Here is a 15318-nt window from a genome sequence, read left to right on the forward strand (position 1 = left end):
TAAAGAGGAAAAAAGCATATATAAGTTGCAATAGACCATAAGTTGCATTTATTTAGAACCAAGAACTGAGAGAAAACATTACCGTCTCCAGCCGCGAGAGGGCGCTATATGTCTTCAGTGTAGACTACAGGAGCACTGAGCAGCATAGAGCGCCCTCTCGTGACTGGAGACGGTAATGTTTTCTCTTGGTTAATTTCTCTTGGTTCATGTCAAATTAATTTTGATAAATGAGTCGCACCTGACTATAGGTCGCAGGACCAGCCAAACTATAAAAAAAAAGTGTGACTTATAGTCCGGAAAATACGGTACTTAAAATAGCTGTAGTTGTAGTGTACAGGGACACATGAGGTAAAAGAGTCTCACCCCCAGTGTCCACTGCTGAGATCCCCCTGAGCCGTGACACTTCATGAGGCGCGGCGGGTCAGAAGAACGAATCTCAGACATGTCCAAACACAGCAGCCCGGCGAGAATCAACTCATGCTCCTCATCGTAGGCCCATTCCTGCAAAACACACGCAAAACACATAGATCTAAATGACAAAACATCTACACAACACTGATCAAAAAACTGAAAATATGCTCTTCTCATATTTATATATACTGTAATGATTCATTTCAACCTGCTTCTTTTCAGACCTTCAATTTAGGGTTCAAAACGAATAATTGCATTTAAAAATAAAAGTTTGTGTTTACATATTTTATGTGCGTGTATTGCGTATATAGTTGTATATAATTTATATTATATATAAATAAAATATTTTTCCTTAATGTACACACGCTTATATTTCTATATACATAATACATTTACACAGCACACCCACATACAGTATGTAAACAAACCTTTATTTTGAAAGCGATTAATCGTGATTAATCATTTTGCACCCCAGTGCAATTGTCTATGTTTTGTTTATATCAGTCAAACTTTAGCATATAACAATCAGTTTTTGTTTTTTTTTTAGCTGAAAAAAGACAGATTTTAAACGACAGCAACAGCAATAATAGGCGCCATTGCACATCATTTAAAGTGAGGGATCTGTAAGGTTTTCTTTTTTCCCCCAAAGCCTCGTATGCTCACCAAAGATGCATTTATTTAATCAAAAACACAGAAAAATGTTATACTCCTAATTTAAATATTAACTAAATACATATAAAATGTAAATTAAATCCTGTGATGACAGAGCAGAATTGCTTAAGTCTTCAGTGACATGATCGTCTGAATACCGCTGCATTCATGTTTGAAATCATTTATTACATTGAAAACAGTTATGCAGCTTAATATTTTTGTGGAATTATTCTCCCTCTAATGAATAGAATGTTAAAAAGAAAAACATTTATTGAAATGGTAATCTTTTGAAACATAAATGCCTTTAATACTTTTATTCAGCAGTTTGATTAAAGTAACATAATGACCCCAAACTTTTGAATAGCAATATATGTTTGAAGCATGAATAAGGAACGAATAATAATAAATAACCAGATCTGCAAAAAGAAGCAAATGATCAGCAAAATACACTTCATCGCTGCCTAGAATAATCTGAGAATGACAGCAGCTCGATGAACGGACCTGCTCAGGGTCCTGTGGGTCACAGTCTCTCACCACCACAGCACCTCCCTTCTGACTGGGACGCCCCTGTGCCACCAGACACTTGTCAGCCAGAACATTACGCAGCTAAAAGAGAACACACACACACACAGAGAGAAAGAGTATTTTTGAAAAAGCCCATTTAAAAAACCACTACAAATATTTTATCTCATGGTCTGGGGGATATACATTACTGCATTTCATTTATATGAACTGACATGTATGCAAAAAAAAAAATATATATATATATATAGATTATATTTTAAATTTGAAATGATGAAATAAATAAATGGCTAATTTCTAAAGTTTTCTCTAAGTCATCTCAGATTTGCACATTTTGATTGGAGTGTGAAAATTATGCAAAGCATCAGTGGACTTAATGAATAGTCTGTCCAGTCCCTGTTTAAGATCTGCTCTACTGCCCTCTGCTGTGTAAACAGACAGCTGTCCGTTCATTTGAGTACAGTAATGGAAAGATTACAAATGACTCCCAAAAAAAGAGAGCTGAGAGTGTTTGTATGTTGTGTGAGTCAAGCCTAGAAAACAACAGCCAAATATTCATTCAGTCCTTTATTGAGCCACAGAGCTACAGGATACGGGAAATATAAGGGTCAATGTGAGGTCTTACCCGACCCCGCTGCAAGACTTTGGGTCTCTTCAAACCCTTGTTGATAAAGACAGGCTGCTGGGGCTTGTGTGGGGAGGAGACCTGCATCTCAGGATAGATATTGTCCAGGTACCATTTGAAGGAGTGACACTGCAGCCGCTTCCGAATAGCGACCCGCTCGCTGATGTCCCCGTAGTCACGGTTCCTAAGCTCCGGGCGCAAGGCAAAGTACTGCTCCTGATGTACACATACACATATGCAATAGAAATCTTCAATTATCAAATTTACTGAAAAAGCATAAGCGAGATAAAACATTATCACAAGTGAAAAGGTGCTTCACAGTCAATTCCATAAGTAGGTACTAAAGGAATCGTTAGCCCAAAAATAAATGACATGCAAGCAAAGTCAAAAAACACTTTCATTGTCTTATAATATGCATTTATATTTACCTTTGCTCAATGACTCCCAAACTATTCACTCAACGATTAATTCAGTCTGCGGTGATTGGTCTGATTGGTCTTATTTTCATTTAATTGTGAGCAGTACTACTTTGTTTACAGCCGTTACCGTGGAAACTATTTTTACGCTCCAAAAGCGACACCTAGTGGCAAAGAATGAATTTGCATTTTCATTCAAACCAATGTGAGAAGACCAAGTGGGCGGGCAATATGTAATGTTTCATGTAGACGTCAACATGAAATGGCTTGGGATTCATTTAAAAAACAAAAAACCTAAAAGACTAATTTCAATGATTCAGAGTTCACTCTTTCTTTTGAGAGACAATAACTTTTTACACCGTGCACTTTCAGATTTAAAACTTGGCAGGATGTTTTCATTCACTTAGAGCTGCGTTACGTACTGCATGAAAGGTCATTTTAAAAAATCCATAATGGGCCACTTTAATACACTAATCTTTAGCATCATGTACTGCAATTGTATAATACACTGTAATGACATCAGTAAACTGACATGGTGTAACTGTTGAGGAGTCAAGTGTCACATAATGTGTTCTTAAAGTAATATGAGGGTTAGTTATTCATAATGAAGTACCCATCAAGTAAAAAAAACATGCAAACAGTGCTATCCAAAAATAAAAACTCCTTCATTAGCTGGAAAATAATTCAACACTGTTTACACATCACTGAAGCAAAAAAAAAAAAAAAAAAAAGACAGTATAGGAGTAAACAAATGTTGCTGAGAAAGTAGCTGACACTTAAGCAGGATCTTGAGAATAACCGGTTGGAGCAGAGCATTAATGTGTCTGACACAGGTAATTACATTCTCCACTAACTGGGTCAATTATCTCTTAGACGAGGAGCCAATTATGATGAGCCTTTGAAGTTCTGCGGGATGGACGCAGCTGTAAAATTCAAACACGCATGAAGAATTCATCATGTAATGAAACACTCTGCATGTGCTGCCAACAGCATTGAACAACTAACAGCACTACAGCTGTCAATATCCAACCTAGCGAAAAACATTTAATTTATTGAGTGAATTTAAAGAATCGGGGTCAGGGTGGACATGTTTTTTTGCTTTACAAAAGAAATAAAAAAATAAATAAACATGTTATGCCTGTTCTCATCCATCCGAAAGGTCAAACGTTTTACTCTAAATTAGAATCACTAGTCAAAATCACAAGTTTAATGCTGGAATGCACTACACAATTTCTATAAAACACACTAGGTATCACACTTTCCAAAAATTGTAAATGGTAGAAAAACTGGGGATCATACACATGCTGCCTGAAGAAAATCTTGCCAGACTTTCAAAAACACAACAAACTCCTGCAGAAACATGCACCTCATTGCTAGGAGACACATGAAAAATGAAAACAATGTGTTCTTAAATCATAATCATCATCATAATCTCAAAATTTTACAAAACAGTTTGATACCCCTGATTGCATGAAATCATAGAAATAAAAGTCTGTGCGCATCATGTACTGTGATTTTCTTTTAAATAAGTCAATTGCGACTGCAGTCTGACTTTCAGCAATTCATGTTCAAGTACTCCAGGCCACAAAATAAGGGCTAACAAACACTTTCTTTTTTTTTAATAAAGAGACCTGCCTCAAAAAATTCTATTAAACTACAATACTGACAAGAAAAGACTGAGCAGTTATCACTTTTGAATCCTTTTGCAAATGCACATGAACACACTACTTAAGAAAAAAAAAACTATGTACAACTAGGTTTAATTATTATACAGCTCTATGGTATACTTGATTCTGATTGGTCAATGTCCATTTATTCAGTCAATGTTGTATAACTGGCCACTCTTCCAGGAAACTAATCCATTACATTGTGCTACAATCAAGTTTCTCATATTACAATTCAAGCTCTCTTACATACAAAGGCTAAAAGATAGAAGAGTTAAAGGATTATTTGCAACATGTAGAACATTTTATTATTAATTTTATAAGAGCATTATGCTATTGATCTCCACCTTATAGTCATCCATCCAGACATGGGCCAAACGCAGAGAATTGTGGGCCATTGTATCCTGACCTCCGGGTGACCCATAGGGCCGACGCTTGCGGAAGATGTGCCCCACCCTGGAGCAGGGAACGATCAGTAACTGCCCTCCACACATCCAAATCTGATGGAAAACAATATTTTAAAACAAGAGAGTATATTTTTAGTCACCAAGATTAAATAAAAATTTCTAAACCAAGGGTTCTAAACCAAATTCAATCAAATTCATTATTAACTTCATCAACTCCTTCAATTCCCTCCTGAACCCTTTCAGTTTTGTCAAATTAAAAAACAAACAATGCATCTTAAAAGCACACTAATTTTACCCGAAAAGAGATCTCCAAGTTTTCTCCACCCCAAATGTCCATGCCACGGTCATACTGACCAAGCTCATAAAAATAATTCCTGTCCATGGCGAACAGCCCACCTGCCATCGTGGGAGACCTGCAGAGAAACAAGACTGGAGTCATACCAGCATTTTTTATTAAACCAGATTTAATATTTCCATCAGTAAATATGTCCAAATACTTTAATTTGAATTCCCCATTATTTTAAAATCTGAAAATTAGTATTAAAAAAAAAGATACTGTAATGCTACAAATAAGAAACCCACCCTCAACCCATCTCTTTTAGAGAACTACAGACCAGTTTCCCTTCTTCCTTTCATTTTAAAAACCATTGAACGAGCTGTTCTATCAAATCTCTCCCTTTCTCACACAAAACAACCTCCTTGACAGCAACCAATCTGGCTTTAGAAGTGGACATTCAACTGAGACTGCCTCGCTCTCAGTTGTCGAAGACCTAAAACTGGCAAGAGCAGAATCCAAATCTTCAGTACTTATCTTGCTTGATCTGTCCGCTGCTTTTGACACGGTTAACCACCAGATCCTCCTATCAACCCTACTGGCAAAGGTCATCTCAGGAACCACACTCCAGTGGTTTGAGTGTTATCTATAACATAAGTCCTTCAAAGTATCTTGGTGTCCAAGTCACAACATCTAAATACTGGGGTGCCTCAGAGCTCAGTTCTTGGACCACTTCTCTTCTCTGTCTACATGGCATCATTAGGTCCTGTCATTCAGAAACATGGCTTTTCATACCACTGCTATGCTGATGACACCTTCCTCTCATTATATCCTGATGATCCGACGGTAGCTGCTCACATCTTAGCTCGTCTAACAGACACTTCTTGCTGGATGAAGGACCATCACCTTCAACTCAACCTTGCCAAGACATAACTGCTTGTGGTTCCAGCAAATCCATCGTTTCATCACAATTTCACCATCTAGATTGGGACATCAACCATAACTCCTTCAAAAACAGACAGAAACCTTGGAATTATGATTGATGGTCAGCTGACTTTCTCAGACTTTTGGCAGTTCTTCCAGCCAGTTCTATCAAACCTTTACAATTAATCCAGAATGTGGCCGCAAGATTCATTTTTAATGAGTCGAAAAGAATTCCTGTCACACCTCTGTTTATCCTCTAACTTTAGCACACACTATTCTAATTCTATTTTTAAAAAAATTTATTAAATCAATAAATAATAATAATATCTAACTAGCTTCCTACTCTTTTTGTATTCTATCCGTTTTATTTTTCATTTATTATACAATTAACAAAAGCAAAAAAGATCTTTAACACTAGCTTGCTGTATTCTTTTTCTATTATATCTGTTTTCTTTTTATTTATTATATCATTTAAAAGCCCTTGCTATGTGTACTGCATTAAGCTAACTGAGACTTGTTATAGCAATTGTATATCATTACTCTTTTGTTGATTTAGATTGCTTCCATTGTCCTCATTTGTAAGTCGCTTTGGATAAAAGAGTCTGATAATTGACTAAATTTAAATGTAAATGAACAAATAAAATATATATATTTTTTATTTGATACTTAATGGACTCGAAGCAACAAAAAAAAAATTGAAATGTGCTTTCAAAATAGAACATTTCACAGAAAGGCAAGAAGTTTGCATCCTAGCATTATGTAAGACACTGGTCATACCTGATGGCTCCATCTGGGCTGTTGAGTTCAGACATGGGCACTGGATCCCATTTAAAGTGCAAGCCCCAGTTAAATCCCCCCCGCACGATAGGAGAGGGGCTGTATACTAGTGTGTCTGCACTGATGATGTCGATGACTGGGCAAACCACGGTTTTTCTGTTCTCTTTGATGGGCGTGAGCAGAGGCTGGAGCCATGCCTCATTCACCTCACAGTGACTGTCCAGAAACACCAACACCTCACCTGAAAGAAATAACAGCGATGAAGACAGCCTTTCTGAAGGATATAGTAATAACAACAAGAATCAAAACTGCTTTCTTTATGAACTTTTTGAAGTCTCAGAATTTCGGTTGCATGGACTGCTAATCGAGAGACAGAAATCTCTCAGGTTTGTTTTGAAGATTAACACAGCTTTCATCAGTTTGGAAATCAGTTTTATTGGGTGAACTGTCCCTTTAAGGTCAGACCTGTAGCATGAGATGCCCCAATCATCCTTCCGCGGATAAGGCCCTCCCTCTTCTCATTACGAACTAGCTTCACTTTCTTCTGCAGGTGCTGCTGTATGTAAGAATCCAAGTCTTCCTTCAGATCATCTGTCAGACAAACAGTGTAACATCTGATGAGTCAAACATTCAGCAATCCTTTCAACTACATTACACACATTAGCTTACATGTTACAGGCAATGGTTAAATCTAGGGAAGCTGAAAGCTCCAAGTCTTTTGGATTACAACTCTTAAGAATTTGTCAGGTGCTTTAAACAGTTTAGAATATTTTCTGACCGAATGATTACGTGCACATACACAAATACCAGATATCTGGCTCATGAAGTCATTTTGTGATTAGTCATGTTTAGTGCATTCAAACAGTGATATATTAAACTCTTTAACTCTTCAGTGTTACTTGCACAGTGGACAGTTAATTGAGTGTTGACCTAATTCTACAGTATATTTAGTTTATTTATATATATATATATTTATATATATATATATATATATATATATATATATATATATATATATATACACAAATACACACACACAGTATATTATACATTAAAAATGTTTGCTAAAGGATGCTAAATGTGTGTTATTTGAGTCGCTTGTGTGAGGAGATAGATCATGAGAACCAGTTTAGTCTCTTGACACTAAGGTATCTCATTAAGGTTTAGAACAGATCCAACTTGTCAATCATTATCACGTCTTGCTTCAGTGAACTAAAACAAGAGAAGAGATGACTGGAGATGTTGAGAGAAGTCAAGTAGCTTGCCCAGTTCACTGTGGTCATCCACCAGTATGATCTCATGGAGCAGGTAGTGTGGTGTGCGATCCAGCACGCTGTGAACCGTCCTAAGGAGGGCAGAGAACGCCTCATTGTAGAAGCAGATCACTATGCTGGCTGTGGGCAAGGTCACGGGATAGATCTGGTCTCTGCACCTGTTGGGAGCAGTGTTCATGTGATGATTTACAGCAGTATCACGCCAAATCACATGTCCCTTCACCTCCATTTACACAATATGGAATGTTTTCCTCAAAATCATGTGCACCTTGACCTCATAAAGAGAGATGTTCGTACTTGTAGTTCCTCGTGTCAGGGACGTCTCTGTGGTAGCCGAGCCTGTTACTGATGAGAACGTTGAAGGCGTGCTTATGATAGCCCATATCTCGTACCTCTTGGTCTTGCTTGTTAAAAATCATTCCTGAAATCAGAACACTCGTAAATCACTGACTTATTACTCAGTGCCTGCTTGTTAAAAGCAAGCTGCTTTTCCAGAGGATTTAGTGGAGCCCACATTGAAGGACAGATGGTCTAGTCAAAAGTCTTTTAAACCGGTGGATTGATTCAGCTTCACAGCATAATATAGGTAGAAAGTGTGTTGTCATGGCAACAAAAGCTGTTCCAAAACCTGCCTCGCTGCCTGCAAAACTCATATTTTAATGAATATCCAATTGTAGTCAAGTCTATTTCTCTTTCCTGTCATGAAAACTTTTCAAGCCATTTCATCTTTTCTAAGTAGCCAAACAGGCTTTTCTAATTACCGGTGACAAACTGTCAAAACACTATTTATTCTAAAAGCACATGGTGGAGCTCATTACTGTAAATGAGCAGCACAGGCTCTTTTTCTCATTCTCTGGAAGATTTAGACCAGGGCTTCATAACTGGTGGGTCGCAACCAAAAATGAAATTGTATGAAAATGCAAATAAAAATCATCTTGCTAACCAAATAACCACCACTTAAGATGAGAACCACTTCCCACATCATCTGCTGTTGATGTCAAAGGCTAGGCTAAGCGGCCAATCCCATTCTATAATATTTAGGTGCAAATTCATATTGTAGTAGAAGCTAACCAAAATTAGACATATGCCAAAATGGGTAGGATGCTTAAAAACCAGTAAAAAGCAACACAATACTAATCTTATTTTATTAAATACATGTTAGTTTGCAGCAGATTTCGTGGCTTGTATGACACCCTGGGGCAAACACCGCTTTTTTTTTTAATCTGATTTGATGTTTGTTTAATTTTATTTTGTATAATACATTAAACCATCATCAACAACAATACTTCTGTGGTGAGTTGTTACTTTATATCAAATATAAAATCTGTATCCTATCAACAGACCTCCACACAATATGTCTATTTCAAATGAAAACATACATTTATAGTTGGAATATATGTCCACTAACCCAGCTCTGGAGAAAGGTCCGGCTTGAGAGCCTCCATTGCATGTCCTTTGCGGATTTGACTGCCATCTCTGCGAAGGAGCGCTGGGCCACGGGTGAAATGAGGCTGGAAGCGGCGCTGCCCCTGGATGGGCACATTTTTGAAGGACAAATGGCTTTCCTGGCTGAGGTGGAAATACAGGAAGAGTAGAATCGACCAGGTCACAGAGGTGAAGAGGCAACCATAGCAAAAGTAGCGCAGAGTGACGCTGCCCATGGTAACGCTAGCATCCTTGGCTGGCCATTATCAGGCCCCTGAAAGACAATTATTCATTGATGAGTAGAGAGTTCATAGGAACAAGAATCTTTTTTGCATTTTTTGAATCTTTTTTTTCACTAATGGGATATTCATCATTTGTGTATGAATAATCAGACTCATTGGTTTTCAAACATCAAGTTTCAAGTAAAAAGAGAGAATCAAATGAGATGAAGTACCTTTCTTTTGTAAAACTTCCAGTATTAAAGGGGTCATATGATGTGATTTCAATATTTCCCTCTTTGGAGTGTTAAAAGCTCTTGGTGCATGAAGAAGACCTGTTCGTCACTCGACTGACGTTATAAAGTGAATTTGTTTGTTGAGTGATTAAATGTGGTATTTTCACATGCTCTCAGATGGAACAACATTTACTACACAGAGCCGTAGTTCACCGAGAAGCTATGAAACAGCTGTCATTATAGCGAACGATTCCTTCGATTTCACAATCATGCAATAAAATCATCTGTGATTTATTTTAGCTTAACTTGTCAGTAAACCACGGCTCTTTGTAGTAAATGCTGCTCCATCTGAGAGCAGGTGATGATGATTTACTGCTGATTACAGAACCGGCTTTGCTAACAATATGTACATGACAATCGCATTCGATTAATCGTGCAGCCCTAAATGAAATCGTAAAATGCTAATGAAGTGAATCTCAGAGCAGCTGGAGATAGGGTTGTGCCGACAGACGATAGTATTATGTATCGACGATAGTCAGAAAGATTGATGATAGCAGATGTCTCTGTCGATAGTCAAGACGATATTAGGCTCATTCTCCCATTCATGTATTAAATAATAATTATTTTTATTTTTATTAGGCAGCCTATCATAATTCGGCTATCACACACACACGCAAATGAAGATTAGAGCCTGTAGCTGGTGAAGAAGTCTTCCTCCACAAACAGACGTGCATTGTCTGCAGATAGAAGGTATTTCATTGCACTTTAACAAGTAATCTGAATGGCCTATATATGTGCAATATTTTAAACGAGCCCTCACTAACAGAGTTTAATGCCACAGTAATGTTAGAATGCATCTCATTCTTGTTTCTGTAACGGTGCGTCGAGCTCGTCATGAGGCCCGCGGTGCGGAGCGCTGTATGACTGATGCATCAGTTCAATTTAACTTTACTCCAAATATATGAACTTACCTGTTTTGAATACTTTTGTGGCGAGAGGGGCTGGGCCGAGAGGCGTGGGAACGAGGAGTGAGGCCAGGTGTAGTGATTGGAGATGAGCTACACCTGCGCCCCACCGCCGGTCTCGAGTCCCAAGTAGGAGATGGAAGGATATAAAACTGGAGCGACGATAGTGACGGACAAGAGAGGATGTTTTTTATGTTTTGGTTTTTATTTTGTGCGCACCAGTCGTCCGTGAGGGGCTGGTGCGCTGTTTTGTGTTTATTTTGAATTAAAGTCTTTGTTTGATTGTCCGCCGGTACCCGCCTCCTTCTTCCCAGTGATTAGGGAGTTTTTATTATTACAACTTTATATTTAACATGTTCGTTTATGTCCAATATTAGTGTTAAACTGTTGGACTTTAAATGATTGATTGATTTTCACCATTGTTTGATTTTTCTGAACATTTAGACTGATAACTTCCGTCGCAGATGCAGCAAATTTCACAGTGTCACAGGACACGCGTTATATTTCGCGTTAGTTTATCAGTATGTTTGAAAGTATATATTTTTTAGATTATTGGTGATTCCATAGGCTCTCTCTCGCACAAATGAGCGGTTTAAAACACCCAACCATACCATGACAAGAACAGAATAATATTGTGTATCATCGATCTCACGGACTGACAATATGACGATTTGAAAAATTACCATATCGCCTAACACTAGCTGGAGATGATATAGTGTATTCATATCATCATAGTGAGACAGCAGAAGCTGAAAACACTGCGAGTGTCGTCCGAACTTTAGTATGTGTGTAAGTTACATCAGTAAACAAAACAGTGCGCCGTGCCATCTGCCATTCATTCATTGATTGCGGAAATCATGGCGTCTTATGTGTTATATCAAATGCCTCTGCAGATTTATAGCATTTCACCTGAGCATAGCGAGTCACATGCATGGCTTTGTACTTGGTTCTCATCAACAGTATCTCCGCCATGATAAGTGCTGAATGAATGACAGGCTTGAGTAATGATATGATTCTCGTTAATCAGATCTTGTTTTAAATGTGTGCGGAAATAAATATGATTCGTTGTTTTTGAGAATCAATATTGAATCGACGGCCTAAAAAAAAAAAAAGGAAAAATCTAAAGATGAATTTTTTTGCTCAGCCCTATTCTTTATCAAAGTAAAGACTCTGCCACGTCTCCCTAAAATGGCTCATTCAAACACCCAACATCTCTACGTCACTATGTGGAAATATTTGCGTAATGACCCACAAATGTTCACGCAAAGAAAGAAGTCTTGGTTTAGAGTTAACTAATTAATGAATTTAAAGTGTGAACAATAAAGAATCACAACACTTTCAATCAATATCTAAAATCTGTAGTCCAGATTAAAATGTAAAATAGCCTATTGAATAGCCTATTAAGTCTAAATATTTATTTATTTGGTGCTGTGATGAACACCACAGTGAATCCACAAAATCTGAATGGCTATTTTAATATATTTAAATATGGTTTAGAAAGTAGCAGCTGCTTTATTTATGGGGTTTCCAGGGTAACGGCTGCATTTTCTGCAGTTTAGCGCCATCTGCTGTCAGAGAGTGAATGTGCTTTCATTCAGCGCGTCTCACACATGTCCTCGTGCATGCTTGTTTACATCAGAGCACACAAGCGTCTTTCAAGCAACATACAGCAGTGTTGTGCATTTAACCAGTTGATGGGAAGAGTATTCTTAAAATGCATCCCAAATTTTTTATATTTTGTAGTGTATAATTATTCACGGTATTTAGAAGTGTCCACGATAACAATATTGTGCATATTCATTACCATGATATACTGCATTAACGAATAGAGGCACATTTGTGAATAGAGGCCATTTGTGAACCAAGGAGAGGGGGTAATTCTGACCTTGCCATGACAATCTGGCGCTTCTGGATCAGCTTCTGTAAGTATGTTTTGTTATTAGTTTAAGTATTTGCTATTGAATGTTCAAATGCAGTTTTGCACAGCACGTGTATGTGTATGTGTGTGTGAGAAAGAGAGAGGGTCACACAGTGGAGTCAGCTGTCTTAACCGTCAGTGGCTTGTGTACTGCAAACACATACGAACTTCCTCACTGTGTCTGTCACGACACTCTGTTCCCCTTTCAGGCTTGAACTGATGGAAACTAAGGACTTTATTAACTGTCTTTACATTTATTTTGAAAGATGAAGCTTGCGATTATGGAAAGAGGGCGATACATTTCTGCAGAGTGCTTGTGGTGTTCGGCCAATCAGAGCAGACTTTGCTTGTCGGAAGAAGGCACTTTGTATTAAAAAAATGACGCGTTTGAGAGAGGCAGGGCATATAGGACATACAATAATATACAGTATTTGAAAAATTATGTGTTTTTTGAACATTAAAACTTGACAATATATTCTGTTACACCAAATACACAAAATGTAATTTTTTTAAAAAGCATCATATGACCCCTTTAAGCATTACCATTACCCCAGAGTTATTCACTTTATAAATCATCCAGTGACATTATTTTTAGATATTCCAGTAGCAAGAGGCACAAATCAGACTCCCATTTAAATACGTACATACATAAACACTGATGCCCTTAGTAACTAAACAGAGGAAAAAGGTAGAGACAAGGCTGCATTTTTTATTTTTTTTGGTAAAGAAAATTGTTATATGGGATATGTAGGCCTATGAGAAATAGAGTACTGACCTCAGCATTTCAAAAGCATTAGTCAATCATTAACATGTACTTTGCACAACATTTTAAGCCGTAACACACCAGACAACAAATCCAAGTAAAAATAAATACATTTCTAGTTAAGTCTCATTGTATTGCATCACATCACATGAATGGCAAAGACACGTGTCATTCTTCAAACCGATGCAGACATCCAGCGGCCTCAGTAACTCGAGAACCCACCCGAAAACTGAAACCAGTGAATGCAATTATATGGAATTACAGCACAGCTCTTGTGAATGTTTAATTTATGCTTGGGTCCTGAAAGCCAACTTGCCAGGATAAATAATAAATAATCTTGCTGTGTCATGCACCAGACATCACAAAAAATGCAAGCATTGCAGTATTTGTAATAATTTTCTTCAGCTAGTCTAATTTAACTAAAGACAGACCAATATGTTAGCCTGGCCAATTTATCGGCCATTTAAAATTATCTTCTGATAAAAATGCATTCTTAAGTGAATGTTAGATGATTTAGGATAGGGTCAGAAGTTACCATAAGAGTTGTAGTCCACAATCTGGCAAAATGTATAGTTCACATTTCTTGTGCGCACTGTGAATTTTAAGTAAATGTTGTGTAATTTGTTTTCCAACCATATGCACGGTTTCATAATCTTTCCTAAACAGAACTGAGTTAAGTCTAAAAACGAATCAGCTCGGAAGTGATTAATCAAGCTCAAGTCGAGTGACGTTTTAAGGGATTTCGTTAGTCAGTGTATGTAACTTAACGTTTGTTTGGATATGAACTGAAGTCATCCAGAGCGGTTCTGTTCTTAAACGAACTATGTCTGTTCTTATAATCAAACTACAAAAAAAAAAAAAAAAAACTACAGAACACGAACAGAGCTTTGTCTCAAATTGCTGCGCTGCCTACAGTAACGTTACACAGACAACCATCATAGACTATCTCAACAAACTAGTCAAGTAACGTTACCTACATAGAAAGCATTTCTGGATACGATATTATCAGATGACCTTTATCACTCAACATACGTCAAAGAATCATGGATTGAATCGCGGCTGGTTTGACCGCAGTCGCACCAAAATCCCTGCTGATTCGTAAAGATCCTCCTCAAACGCCCAAAGCCCAAACATGATGCCTATGTAGGCGGCTCACTGGGACGCAGACATAATGAGCTATGAGCTAACTCGTTAACTGCACAGAATGAACAATAACTGCTGTAACGTTTCTTTAACCCGGTACTGATCTAAACCTCTCTAAAACGTGTAATCTCTGGTAATGTCAGTGTGGTACAGTGACTCACTCGCTGATGAAGAGGTCTTTCACAGCAGCTCCATTGCTCTCCTGCAATCTGAAATGAATCTGAGCTGTGCTGCTGTCAGTTACTCGCTGGTGATGATGCGCCTGCGCCTGACTGACACTGTTGCCGCCTGCTGGCCGAGCTTCAAAATGGCACCAACTCCACAACGGTGACCACTGTTTTCTACACATTAAACAAACCCCTTTTTCATCTTCCAAACCTGTCCTGGAGGACCCACAGGCCTGCAAATGTTGTATGCCTTCCTAATCATACAATTTCTATATTCCAGTCTTTACTAATAAGTTTATGAGTTGAATCATAACAACTCATAATCATAATAACTGTACTAAGTTTTCTACAACTATAGGTATTTTATTCTACAATACACTACAGTTTACTATAGTAAAAACTAAAGTATACTGCAGTATTTATTACACTTTATCAGTTCACTATAGTTACAGTGTCGCCCACTATTATTGGCAGCCTTGGTAAATATGAACAAAGACGGCTGTGGAAATAAATCTGCATCATTTATCTTTTTGATCTT

At 37.7% G+C, this 15318-nt stretch overlaps 1 protein-coding gene across 1 annotated transcript in view; it reads right to left on the reverse strand.

Annotated features, from left to right (window-relative positions):
* galnt11 (UDP-N-acetyl-alpha-D-galactosamine:polypeptide N-acetylgalactosaminyltransferase 11 (GalNAc-T11)) overlaps positions 1-14898 on the reverse strand; it is a 16170-nt gene extending 1272 nt beyond the window's left edge. Inside the window, exons 1-11 of the mRNA XM_026200796.1 lie at positions 14775-14898; positions 9354-9644; positions 8243-8366; positions 7937-8103; positions 7137-7262; positions 6672-6912; positions 4992-5109; positions 4637-4789; positions 2210-2425; positions 1564-1668; positions 364-501 (exon numbers count right to left, since the gene is read on the reverse strand). Coding sequence (XP_026056581.1) covers positions 364-501; positions 1564-1668; positions 2210-2425; positions 4637-4789; positions 4992-5109; positions 6672-6912; positions 7137-7262; positions 7937-8103; positions 8243-8366; positions 9354-9606 — 1641 coding nt within the window. The 5' untranslated portion in view covers positions 9607-9644; positions 14775-14898. The remainder of the gene's footprint in view (positions 1-363; positions 502-1563; positions 1669-2209; positions 2426-4636; positions 4790-4991; positions 5110-6671; positions 6913-7136; positions 7263-7936; positions 8104-8242; positions 8367-9353; positions 9645-14774) is intronic.
* Positions 14899-15318: the final 420 nt, after the last annotated feature.

This window comes from Carassius auratus, chromosome 24 (genome assembly GCF_003368295.1).
Source record: "Carassius auratus strain Wakin chromosome 24, ASM336829v1, whole genome shotgun sequence".
NCBI classification, from domain to species: domain Eukaryota; kingdom Metazoa; phylum Chordata; class Actinopteri; order Cypriniformes; family Cyprinidae; genus Carassius; species Carassius auratus.